The sequence below is a fragment of the Trachypithecus francoisi genome, unplaced genomic scaffold, assembly GCF_009764315.1.
Source record: "Trachypithecus francoisi isolate TF-2019V2 unplaced genomic scaffold, Tfra_2.0 Contig00586, whole genome shotgun sequence".
Lineage (NCBI taxonomy): Eukaryota > Metazoa > Chordata > Mammalia > Primates > Cercopithecidae > Trachypithecus > Trachypithecus francoisi.
The window spans coordinates 4,958,929-4,972,948 of NW_022680749.1; the positions used below are offsets into that span (position 1 = coordinate 4,958,929).

Genomic DNA, 14,020 nt, shown 5'->3' on the forward strand with positions numbered 1-14,020 from the left:
CATCTATCTGAAATCTGCTTCGTTTTACCCTGGCTCTTGTTTATAGCATTACTATGACCCAAATGTTTTAGGGTTTGGGCGGTTGTAACTGTCTTCTCCCTACCTTATCCAGTCAATGAGTACATTGTGTCCATTGTAACTTTAGAGTTTTATACACCCACACCTTTCTGACTTGTTCCTAAAGCCATTGTTCTTGTTCTTGTTCTGACTTCATTACCTCTTAGTCTAGATCATTCTACTAACTTCTCTCCTCATTCTAATTCTTCCTACACTAATATCAGGGATGCCAAAGCACAACTTTGAAAAAGATCAGGGAAAGGACAGTCATTGTGGCTAACCATGATTCCAGTCTCAATGGTAGAATTTTTTAGTTCCTACTATTTTCCAGATACTTACATGCAATATCTCATATAATACTCAGTAACATCTAACTAAACTAACAGCTAAGTAAATTAAGTGCATATATACACCAGGCACTGTGTCAACAACTGTATCTTATTTTAATCTCACAACCTAAAAAGGTAAGTACTATTATTGGTCTCTTTTTGTATATTAAGCAACAGAGAGGAAGAAACCAAGGCTTTACAAAACTAAGTAATTTACTCATGGTCTGATATTTTTAAATGGTAAAACTAGGATTTGAACCAGTTAGTTCCAAAATATCCTCTCATAAACATTAACTTAACCTCATAGCAATTATAGAAGGTCATTATTAATATTATTATTTCATAAAGCAAGGAAGTTAAATAATCTTAAATTGACCAGACTTCACAGCCCAAGTTCTTTCTTTTCTTTATACAACTTCCCATTTATGTCCCTCAGTTATAAATGACCTTCCAGTCTCTGTGAGATTTCTTGCATTCGTGGATTATTGAGATTGAGAGAAACTGAGAAGAGACAGGCAACAAGTCAGCATAACACAGTCCACAGTGTGGGAAAGTCTTCCAGAGGGTGTATTCTCCTCATGATAGTGGAATCAACTTTGTAAAATCACAGACACTAGTTTCTTGAAATTCCACTTAAGGGTGTCTTTCTCCACGTCATCATCACTGTCCCTTGGCCATTTAGGGAATGTGGTTGGACTTTGTCCTAAGCTTGCAAATGCTGGATTATTAAGTTCTTTTGTCCATTTAGCTTACTTTGGTTCGGAAAAAAAAGGGTAAATCTTTTATACTGAATATGAAAAAATACAATGAGACAGAAAATATGGGCAAGTCAATGTTTCCAGATATCTGATTTCAGACAGGGATAGTCGATCTTCTATTCTCTTCTAGCTAGTATTGACCCCATACGTCCAGGCTTCTACTTTTTCATTATGGTTGAAAAACATCCAGAAATAGGGCCAACAGAAGCTGGGTCCCTGATAACTTGGCAGTATGCAGGTCAAGATGCTATGAATTTTATGTGGGTGGTTCAAATTTTTAGTATTCACAAATATTTATGAACTTGTAAGGCTGGAACTCTGAACCCTATCTAAAGGGAGAGAATGGTCTTCATTGGCTATACGTGCCATTTTAGCAGGTACAACAAACAAACAAACAAAAAACAAAAGAAATCATAGATTTGGAAACATGAAATTGACACAAGCAAAAGAAGTCTGAATAAATTCAATTCCATGGTTTGTCTATGGACAGGGTTATAGCCCTAAAGACAGAAGGATGACACTAACTGGCACTGGAAACTGGGAGCCAAGGTAAGTTTTTTTGGTTATAGAAAGTGTATTTTATTATTAGAGCAAATGGCAAATACATTCAAGGACTTTGATGTTACAGGGGAACAGTCTCAAGGGGGAAAATGCTAATACAAGTATAAAACCAAATTGCTATTTATGAAAGTAAAGTTTAGTGCTGCCTCACTGTCAACTCTTCCCTTATACTCTAACTACAACCTTGATAAAGTACTCAATATTCCCTCTACATGGAATAGTCTATTTGCCCAGTACACAAACACAAACACACACAAATACACACATACACGCACACACCATTGCCTTTCTTCTAGCTAATTTCTACATATCTTTGAAGTCTTAGTTTATATGTTATTTCTTCCAGGAAACTTACTGAAACATCCCCAAGACCATATTAGGTGCTCTCTCTAATTCCCTGAACAATAACAATATGGGTCACCCTGTGCAGTAATTACTTGTTTATCTGTTTGCTTTGTTCATTAAACTGTAAGTTTCTTTTGGCAGGGAATAGCTTTGCCTTCATTATTGTTTCATTCTTAGGATTTAGTATAATTTCTGCCACAAAGTATATAGGTGCTTGATATAAAGCTGTTAAAGGAATGTAAACATTTTGCAATACAGAAAGCAATTTTTTCATCATGATTCCAATGTGTGTCCTTTTCCAAAATATGTTTTCTAGAGTAAAACTAGTTATAATTATTTCAAAGAGCAGTTAAGTTGGATATACAGATATTATTCCTTGCCCATTGTGGTAAACTTTAGGGCTGCTTGCAAACATCCTGGTTCCGTCACCTGCTCAGTGAAAAATGCACAGTAATGTGGGAGCTTCACAAACTATTGCATGATTCTCCCTGTCCCTTCCCCCAGTCATGGAAGCACCTGTTCCTGTTCCCTCACAATGGAAGAATGTTTAGAATGGAAATCTCTGTCAGGCTGTGAACCCAAATGAGAAGGGTGTGGAACAGATCCTCCAGCTAACCTCAATGGACAGGTCATGAAATCAAGAAATAAATCTCTAATGTTGTAGCATAACTAATCTGTCTTGACTGACGTACTTTTATGACAGCTACTTCAACTGTCTCTTTTTTCTTACTATCAGAACTTGCCTCACTCTCTAGAAGCACAAAATACTAAATATTCTTTTCTCCAGCCTCCCTTGCAGGTAAGAGTAACTGTGTGGCACCGTTCTGAACAAGGAAATAGAAGGAAAATTCAACTTGTGTTCCTACTACTTTCCACCTTCCAAAAGGATATTATAAAGAGAACTCTTTTCCCATTTTCCTGCTTCATTCAATTGTATGTAGACACGAGGTAGCGATCTTTTAGCCAAGAAGATAAGCCTAAGAATTAAGTAAGTATGTTAAGAAGAGCCACTGAGTGGCTGCACGAAACCTGTATTTATCACTTCAAGACTTACTGCTATGTGAGTTTATAAATGTCTTCAGTATTTGGATGGATGTTGATCAGGAATATTTTCTGAGTTACAACTGAATGCATTCTAACTAATTGTGTAAGGAATGTGCAAATTTCCCTCTCCGATACCCTATCACTCTAAAATTTTGGAAGCCAATATAGACCAGCAAGTCAGGTTGGATACCCAGGAAGCAAGAGCATCATTTGGAAGAACTAAACACATGAGAAGTTTATCTAGTGATGAAACCTTTTGGCTAAAGATAGAATCCATGCACTAATAGTAGAAAAAGACAGTAAGCTTGCTTACGTTGGAGGAGAAGCATAAGAGGGCACATTAGAAAAGGACATTCATAAGTGAATTCATTCTTGGTCTTTTTGTTCAGAATTAGCTCATGAAACCATTTCATAGTTAGCCACCTACCTAGGAAATTTTTTTGCCCAACTAGTAAAAACGAGAAAGAAAATAAAAGAAATGCCAACCATACATGTGTTTTTCCAGCAGTACATCTTCAGAAATTGGAAAGGAACTGATAAAGAAGTGGTTCCCTTGTGCTTCAGTGGTTAGTTATTAGTCATTTGTATCACTTTCCAACCTAATTTACGTGTAATCTAACATCTTTTTTTACCTCTTTTTTTTAAAAAGTGTTCATTTGTCTACGTTACCTTTCATTAGACATACTTTTGTGAGTGTAATTCTTAATTTATTATTAAATAATCCATTGAATGTTGACAATTTTACTCAGTACTCACCAAAAAAATCTAGACCTGGAAAAGAGATTATTCAGCGCTTTTCGAAGAAGTCACAGAATCCTTAAAACCAGAGTAGGCAGGGTACAGCAAATAAAATGCAGACACTTTAACATGAAAAACAAAATCTCCACAATTGTTCTCTTACCTACCTAATCTGTCATATTCCACTTTTTCCACCAATTTCAGGAGTTTACGCCACATGGTTTGGCTCCAATGAGCCAGTCCCTGCAGCACCCACAGACACGAATTGGATCTGTGTTTTTATATCAACAGATAAGTTCAGTAACTTCATGATATTCTTTTATGCATAGATACAGAACTGATATTGATAATCCAGGAATTTGGTTTTATTTTTACACATGAACTGCAAACATAGAACTGCATGGCCTAGAAGAAATGACAGCTGGTAAGAAAATAGGTTTCTGTGGGTTATCTGGGACCAAGAGTGCTGGATGCAGAAGGGTCAGTAGATGATACAGTAACCACCTTGGTACAGTTGCCAGTGAGCTATCAGGAATCACAAGTAGATTGAGGAAAGCTTCAATAGAAGGCATAGAGGTAGTGGAAAATGATTCATGAACCCTTCTGAGTAATAACAAATACTTTAAAAAACCATATCATGAGTTCTAATATAATTTTCTTGTCTGGGATCAGCTACTTTCAGGATCACTTGTTCTTTTAGGCTTCTGAACTTTTACACTAAAGACTGTGGTGTCATTAGAAAAATGATCACAAGACTTGGAAGACTTGGAATCCCTGATTACCTAATCCTCCAGCAGTTAATGTCCATGGAAACAGCCTCTAGGATACTGATTCATCAAAAAGTGTTCCAGGTTCATTCTATTTCAATAAATTATGTTGAGATTAAGTTATACATAATGGATGTTAATATTACCATCATTAATATCGTTATTATTTTCAGACCTCAAAGTTTATTTTTGAAATACAGATTGATTTTTTTCCCCTAAAATGCTAAAGCTTTTACATACATACAAAAGTATGGCCTGGGTTTGGAAATTTGCTTTGCAGTCTGGGAACTCCTAGTTAATTTAAAGAATTTTAAATGCAATTAGTACTTTCAGGCAATCGATGTCAGATTGTCATATCTTACTCTTTGGGGCATGAGGCTAGGTATTTTACAAGGCCCAAAAATAACTTTCAAAATAGTATTTAGCAAACTGTCTGGAGCCTCTTTACCCTAAAATTAGAGTATCCAACACAGATGATACACAAGATATAACTTGAAGATTACTGATTTTTTAAATGCCTCCCCGGAATTTACATATTAAATTGATTATTTTCTCCTTTATAATAGTTACCTTTTGACACTTATACATTCACCCCAAGTACAATGTCACTAATTATCAAGGCCCAGGTACCATTATAATTCTGGGCATATAAATCATGAATATTCTATGATTGAATGGGTCCGTGAGTGAGTGAGCAAATGGTAAAAAGAACAGATAAATTAATTTAGAACCTTTGCTCTGAGGAGTGCTTTCCCAGCCAGTAATACTTTTAATATCTACACTAATGGCAAAGCTTTCTGGTTTGGGGTGAATTTGATTAATGAAAAGAGTCAAAAAAAAATTTGGAATAAGTCTTGGGAGTAAGAGACACAATCCAGTGGGATAAGGACACTTAGAAAAACACAAAGCATGATCAAAATATTGCAAGTCTGACTTTCTCATAATTGGGTTCTGAAGGCAATTCCAGAAATGATTTGAGCATCCACAACAACTCTGAACTAGGCATGTTAACTCCAGAATGACTGCTTAGAAAGGCTATGTTATTTTGAATGAAGAAAAACTGACATGCTGATTTTCTGTTTCTCTAATTAGGCTCATACATTTATGGTCAAGGTTTATATCATATTTTGTAAATGTGATTATAAGAAAAGACCATTTTTCTTATCTGTAAGATGAAGAATAAGACTAGATGATTTCTATAAACTCTCCCAGTACTAACATTCAATAATTACATATATAAATAGATAGGTTAAACATTGTTCACATGTATTCAGCCATTCTCACTAATATTTCAGAGGTTTTATATTGAAGGGACTCTCCGTTAAACAACCCCAAGGCTTCAAGGGAATTCATGCTTTAGGCTGTAGACCACAAGGTGTATGGCTACTGGAACAAGATATATGGGACAAACCTCTCTCTCTCTCTCTCTCTCTCTCACACACACACACACACACACACACACACCTCTGCCCCATTAGCAGTAAACTATCTGTCCCCAAATAAGGACGATTATAGAAGTCAACATAGTAGTTCACTAGTTCACATTCATTTGAAATCACTTATATAATGCGTACAGAGTAACGCTGTTCTTTACATGATCTGCCAACTTTTCACTAAGTAGTTACAACTTCAAACGTAGGGGAAGTGCCTTCAAATGAAAGTATGACAGCAGGCTTCAGAATGTCCTGCTTCCGATTGTGTCCAAAATATCTTATTCTGTAGATTCCAGGCTGGGCAGTGTCTGGAATATGCCATTCCATTGTTGCATTACTCAGACCCAGGAGTCCCTTGTGCCAATAAAAACTGTTGATAGAAAACAAACAAGCAAGCAAAACTCAATTTTACTCTTAAAAATGTGTAATTAGAAAAATACTGATTATTCATTTAATGAATATTCAGGGAGTATTGCTCACCTACAATGAGCAAGACACTATGTAGACATTGAAGATACAGCAATGAACATAATAGACAAAAACGTCTATTTTCTAGAAGAGAAACTTTAAAGAACAGCAATTTGTAGAAATAGCTTTACTTGTTCCACCTTTCTACCTACCTAAATTATAGTCATCCCAGGAAACCTTACCTGATAGCCACAAGATGTCTCTCCTGTTGTAGAATTGCAAAGCACTCTTTTAGCCTTTATCTGACACTTATTTTCACATCTAGATTCATTTGTTTTATATATATAGATATATATATCTATATATATAATGAATACATGTCAGACTCTCTTCTAGAAGTACTGAGGGTACAGTAAGGAGCAAGATAGATATGGTCCCAAGTTTTATGAAGCTTATGTTCTACTGGGTTGAGGATGGAAATAAATACAATAAACAAAGCAATAAATATAAAAATCTTAAGATTGATAGATGTAATGTAGAAAACAAGATGGAAGTTTTTTTAGGGAGATGTCATTTAAACTGAGTCTGCAAAAATCTGGAGGGAAAAACATTCTAACAAGAAGGAACAGAAAACACAAAGTGTCCAAAGCAGGAACAAACTTGATGTGGCCGCAAAGCAGAAAGCAGGTTGTTTGGTACAGGGAATAGTAAACCACGGAAGAGTGCTTGAGATGAGAGAAACAGATGGAACCAGATCATGTTGGCCCCTGCAGATCACAGCAGAGAGTTCAGACACTCTTCTAGACTCAGTGAGATACAATGGGCTGATTGACATCCTCAGTTATGTTGAAAGTTAATCTCTTGGGCACAGAGAGTGTGCTCGACATTCTATGTTTCTCAGTGATGGGTTCAGTACTCTCAACAAATATTTGATTATTCTGCTGCTAATGAATAAGGCAGGGATCTAAACATATCCTCAGTATTGACTGCTATTAGCTAAAATCTTTTAGCATTTAAATATAAATCATTGTTTTTATTACCTGTATAACCTTTTAAATGATAAGTATACGTTACTTGTTTAAAATTTTACCTATACTCTACAGCTCTAAATACCAAAGAAAACTTACGCCCATATTTGTATATGGTTATCAAATGGGCCACGGTCAAATTCCTATTTTCAATTAACCATCTGAACCATACTAACATATTTACTTTTAACAAACTAATATCACTTAGTTTGAGGCAATCTGAATTAGACCCAAATAGCCAAAAACTATACCTACTTCCATGCCACTGTCCTGGAATGCGAAATTTATAGACTTGGGAACAGAAATATTGTCTTATTTCAGACACATTGTCAAATCTTTAAAATATCTATTCAGCTCAGGAATTTGGTAGCTAAAAGCAAAGAGATATGTCTCTCTGAGGAAATTGCATGAGTATATCATCTCCTCACTCAAGTCATTAAGAGTTAAACACCCAAGTCTATAGTGTTTTAGTAACTCAAATGAAGAATCATTGATCACATACAAACATGCAACACATATCAGGTATAGACTCATTTTCCCTATAGAAATATCAAGCTCTACAGAGACATCTCAACACTTTTACTCCACACTCCTTTCAATCAATTTGCAATAAAGCTAGTTAGATTTTAGAAATAATGCCTGTGACTATGGGGGAAAAAACAGAACAGATGTCTGTAAGAATGGAAGCCATAACCTCATTAGCACCTAATCTTACAGAAGCACACACCACACTGTTTTGTAGAAAAGTGAATCAAAATGAAATCTAATAAATCAACTAAATATGTCCAGAAAGCTCCTTGAGAATTTGATATCATTAATACCTTGTATTGAGCCAGTCTTTTCATTTGTCTTCCCAGCATTACAAGCCAACTGTTTTCAAAGCTTGAAATACAAAAATATTCAATAGATGTGCTCACCGAGTCTCCCAGCAGGCATCATTACACACTGTCTGCCACGATGTTGAAGTAGCCTCATATTTCTCCACAGTGAGGAAGGTCTGATGGGTCTGAAATGCAATTAGGAATCCGTTTGTAAATACTACCCTTGTTGACCATATGTTAGCCTACCAGTACCTTGTGTGAAAATGTGTTAGAATTTCATCCATATTCTTAGGCTTTCCTCTTAACATGCTATGCAATATACTCAGAATGTTAATTTATGCAGTCTATTAAAAAAACATGACTTTTTTAGAAATTTGAAAGAAGCATAATTTTAGAGTTAATAGCAAATTTTGGAAATTAGGGCAGAAAAGAGGCTGGAAATAAAACTTACTTGAGATTTTAAAAAGGTATAAGTCGAGCCTTTTCGTGACATGCTTATTGATCTATATAGCCCAAGACTTTCTCTATTCACCTCAAGATTTAGAAGGAAAAATGGTAAAGTTTAATCTATTTTCCATTTCTAGGTGAATGAATTATTAGTTAATGTACCTCCCTGCGTGAAAGAACTGAAAAGAATACATAAATCTTCCCTATCCTGGGGTGCTAAAGGAGGTCTCTAGATTTTTTATAATAGATTCCTAGAAACCACATCATAAAAAGATTTTATTTCCCCATTGGAAGATTATCATAATAGAAGAATGTGTTTCAGACGAAGAATTCAGCTTCAAACAAAGCGCAGATTTGAATAATATGACAAGTTAATAAAGATAAAGGCTATAAATTTCTAGTATCCCTTTAAATCCCTGAGATTGTGACCCTAAAAGGCACATGTCTAATTCACCTATATTTATCACAGTCCTTTACATCTGTCATTTACTGGTGCTCAAATAACCCCTTGTTAAATGGATCACCTATTTACATGTGGGCCATGAAATTGTTTAAAATTCTTCTTTAAGTATTCAACTGATGAATTACATCCAATAAGGAAGTTTTCATAACCATAGGAACTTGTAAAGAGAGTTATTTCTCTCTATTTAGGGCAAATGACATTGGGAAGGCCTTAGATGGAGAAGATACAGTAGGCTTTTTGAATATGTCTAGAGTATAGACTGAAGACCAAGTTTAGGCCTCTGAATATCAGAGATAAAACATATGACAATCTTTTCCCAACTACTCTACCATAATCTCTTCCAGATGCATAATTAGTTAATGTAAGTTACTTTCTGTCTCCAGGTCTCAGTTTATTCATCTGGAAAACAGAGGTAATAAAACTTAACTCATTGGGTAGTTGTAAGGATGGAATTAATCATGTGATAATGCATATAAAGCACTTTAATAGAAATACTTGCAAATAGTACCTGCAAAATAAGCATTCCATAAATAGTGATGACAATTACTAATAAAGGAGGGTACTGGAAATTGTTTTATACCAAGTCCCAGAGCATTCTTTAAAATTAATTCTATTACCACTACAGTACTTTAAATGATTTGTTCTCCTGCTTCTCCATGGCAATAATGATGATAGAATTTCTCTACCCTAGGCATATCAGATGACAGCTAAACCTGCAGTTTTGATATAACACTTTGATATCTTCAGAAAATAATGTTATAAACATGTAACTACTATGGCACAGATTGACTTCCTAAAGAAATTACTTCAAACAGGTGCATATTGACTACCTAAGAAGTAGAAGACTATCCCCCAATGTCATATTTTTTTGAGAATGACATTTGAGAATGTCATATTGCCACAACTGTTATCTTGGCAATAATGACATTTTAATGAACAGGAATGGGAAGGTTCTTTTGGAAGGAAGGTATTTTTGGATTATAAGTGACTATGCACTCTGGGAAGAGCAGCTAATTGATAGAAGGAATGCATCCTCAGCCATAGTAAAAACCATGACCTTGAAATCACAGTCATATGCCCACTGTTTTTCCACTATAAATTCCTTTATTATTTGAGGTTTTACAACTAGAATGTGTCCAGTTATTGCTTGTGTAGTTATAAGTACATGTTAAGGAAGCTATAGAAGTGTAATTTTATTAATAGATATACTATATATGTATATAGTTTATCATACATATGATAAAAACAAAAAAGTCTGAAATGCTTCATTAAAAAACTCTTAACAGCTATTATCTCCGGAAAGCACGTTTGTGGGTAGAAGAGAACATATATATTCTATTTTCTGCACTCCTACATTGTTTTAACATTGGACATGTATTTTGAATGTCATTTTTTAAGTTGAATAATTAAATGCCCTATTAACACCAGTAGTAAATAATAGGGAAATGGCCAGTGCAAGATAAAGTAAAGCACATGTGCCAGGACTCTAAGCCATGAGAGTATCCGCCCAGGGATCCGTGACAATTCCACAACAGTATAGGTAGGACCAGAGATGGTAGTGTAGAGAGAAGACAGGCAAAAAGAGAAGAAGGAGCTAAAGACACACATCCTTCAGTTGGCCCTTTGATTATTTCACAACATTTGGTAGAGTGCTATATATTTGAATACAGTCATACATTGGATACATCCTGAGAAGTGCATCGTTAGGCAAATTCATCATTGTATGAGCATCACAGACTTAGGCTTACACAAACTTAGATGGTGTAGCCTCCTACACACCTAGGCTATATGGTATAGCCTCTGGCTCCTAGGCCACAAATATGTACAGCCCATTACTGTATTGAATGTAGGCAATTGTAACACGATGATAAGTATTTGTGTATCTAAACATACCTAAATGTAGAAAAGGTGCAGTAAAAGTATAGTATTATAATCTCATGGGACCACTGTCACAAATGCAGTTCATCTTTGACTAAAACATCATTATATATGGTACATAACTATACATATATGTGATTGTATTCAACTTAACATCTTCTTGACAGACAATGCAGTCATACATACATTATGCTATACTTGGTCCTAAATAGAGCCAATTATATATTTCCTGTGTGCTTTTACCCAGACTCAATCCACATTAGCTGTACCCACTGAATATTTTCCCATACCTACAAAATAAGATGGAAAACAAGTTGGAACATTTTGTCTTTATGATATTAACCTCTAGAGGGATATTTAAATGAATGAATGGCTGAAAGGTGGATTTACATTTGTAAAAGAAAATCATTGATGCCTACCTGGTTTTGTGCCGAATTCTTCGGGTTAGCACCTACAAATATAACTTCAACAACTTCTCCCTGAAAATAAAAATTCATTTAATGATTTCTAATAAAAAGCTTTTTGCTATACTCATATTTTGGCACTATTTATTATAAATTTTATGATTTAGGGTGCCTTTATAGATTTTATTCTATTTAACCAAGTAAGTTATTTTCTAAGAATATTAACCCTTGCAACAACAGACATAGGAATGTTTGGCCAATGAATTTGCTTTTGGTAGACTCAGATACAAGTGAAGATCTAGAGCTGTAGTTCATATTAGTGACAGCACATTAAAATGGCTTCTTCAGGTCTTGATAATTCCTCACAACTCCCTCCCAACACAAATACAGGGAATATTTGAATCAAATTAGAACAGTGAAAACTTTCCACAGATGACTCATATTTATGCTTACATTTATAGTTAAGATTATATTTTTACAAGAGATGGAGTGGCAGGATGTGTATTTATCCTCCCACCTGAAACAATTAACTAAAACACTGGAAAAAATATATATTAAACAATGAATTTTCAAGTGACAATGAAAGACAGTGATATTTGAGTGCCAGCAAACAAACAAGATGAACCCTGTAATTCACCAGCTCAATGTCATCAGAGTTTATGGGCCATGGCAGAAGGAGGAGAATTCAGGCCAAGTCTGGCAGTCTAAGTTGAGGATATGGAGCTGGGAGTCCACAAATGGCAAATAGTCTTGAGTTTATAGCACAGAGCATCATAGAGAGAAGAGCTGCACAGAGACAGAAACCTGGAGATTTGCAGAAAGTTCCCCTCAAGTTTGCATGCATACAAGGGAACTATTGGAAGTCAGGAAAAGAATGGGCTAACAGAATTGCAGAGAACAGTCCCCAGGCTCATAGAGAGTTGTGACGAGATTCCGTTCCCACCAGGCCAGACTGGAAAACCTCATAATTCAAAAGAATTTTACCTCAGTGCGTGAGGGGATGGGGGGTGCTGGGGGAAGTAGGGAAGGGATTTGCTCAAGATGAAAAGCTGCTCTGGTCTTGCCAAAAAAGTTTAGTAATAGGTAATACAATAGGTAAAAGCACTAAAACTAAATGCTAGCTCTTTGAGAACACAAATTACCAAAATTAGAAAGAAAGAGGGGACATCATTGTCAACTCTTCAGAGATTAAAAGGATTAGAGGGGATTATGATGAGCAATAACAACTTTTATATTACACCAACAAAGTAAACAACTTATATGAAATGAGAAAATTCCCCTAGAATGATATCAATTCCTGTAAAGATAAATTCCTATAAAGACACAAAATCGATGCAAGGAAAAAACAGGAAATATGAATGGGCATATAACAAGTAAAGAAATTGAATTGGTAATAAAAATTTTGCCATAAAGGAAATCCAGGTCCATATGGCCTTGCTGGTCAATCCAATCAAATATTTAAAGAGTAAATAATGCCAATCTTTTGGATACTTTTTCAGAAAGTACAAGAGGAAACATTTCCCAACTCATTCTTTGAAACCCCTATTGCCCCAATACCAAAGGCAAACACATAAAAAGAAAACTAAAAATATCCCTCATAGACATAAGTAGAAAACTCCTTACAATATGTTAGCAAATCAAATTCAGCAACATCTAAAAAGGGTTACACACCATGACTAAATGGTATGGCATTTATTTAACATCTGAAAACCAATGAATGCAAATACCATATTAAAATAATAAAAGACAAAAACACATTGTCACCTCAGTAGAAACAAAATTGCAAAAATCCAATACTTATTTCTGACAAAAACTCTCAATAAGCTAGGCATAAAAGGTAACTTTCTCAACATGATAAAGAGAATCTACAAAAATCCTAAAGAAAACATCACACTAAATGGTGAAAAACTGAATACTTTTCTACTAAGATTGTAAACAAGACAAGAGTGTCCAGTCTCACAACTTCTATTTGACATTGGTTTGGATCTTCAGCAAAAAGAACAAAACTGAAGGTACCACACAACCTGACTTCAAAATATACTACAAAGCTATAGTAATCAACACAGCATGGTACTGGCCTAAAGTAATCAACACATCATTGGTACACATAGACCAATGGAGCCCAGAAATAAGCCCGCACATCTATGGTAAATTGATTTTTGACAAAGGTGCCAAGAATGCACAGTGGGGAAGTGACAGTCTCTTCCATAAATGGTGCTGGGAAAACTGGATAGCCACATGCAGAAGAATGAAATATAAAAATTGACTCAAAATTGATTAAATATTTAAATATAAGACCTGAAACTATAAAACAACTGAAAGAAAACCTAGAGGAAAAGCTCCATGATGTTGGTGTAGGCAATGTTGTTGTTTTTTTTTTCAAATGTGACCCCTAATGCAAAAGCAACAAAAGCAACAAAAACAAAAGCCGACACATGATATCACATCAAACTAAACAGTTTCTGCACAACCAAAAAAAAAAAAAAAAATTAACAAAGTGAGAAGACAACCTAAGGAACGGGAGAAAACATTTCCAAAC

General features: G+C 35.1%; 1 protein-coding gene across 3 annotated transcripts in view; it reads right to left on the reverse strand.

Annotated features, from left to right (window-relative positions):
- Positions 1–3,784: 3,784 nt before the first annotated feature.
- ASAH2 (N-acylsphingosine amidohydrolase 2) overlaps positions 3,785–14,020 on the reverse strand; it is an 86,161-nt gene continuing 75,925 nt past the window's right edge. For all 3 annotated transcript variants that reach the window (XM_033215380.1, XM_033215370.1, XM_033215386.1), the window contains 3 exons: positions 11,497–11,556; positions 8,386–8,474; positions 3,785–6,402 (listed from right to left, as the gene is read on the reverse strand). In XM_033215380.1, the coding sequence (XP_033071271.1) occupies positions 6,213–6,402; positions 8,386–8,474; positions 11,497–11,556 (339 nt within the window). In that variant the 3' untranslated portion in view covers positions 3,785–6,212. The remainder of the gene's footprint in view (positions 6,403–8,385; positions 8,475–11,496; positions 11,557–14,020) is intronic.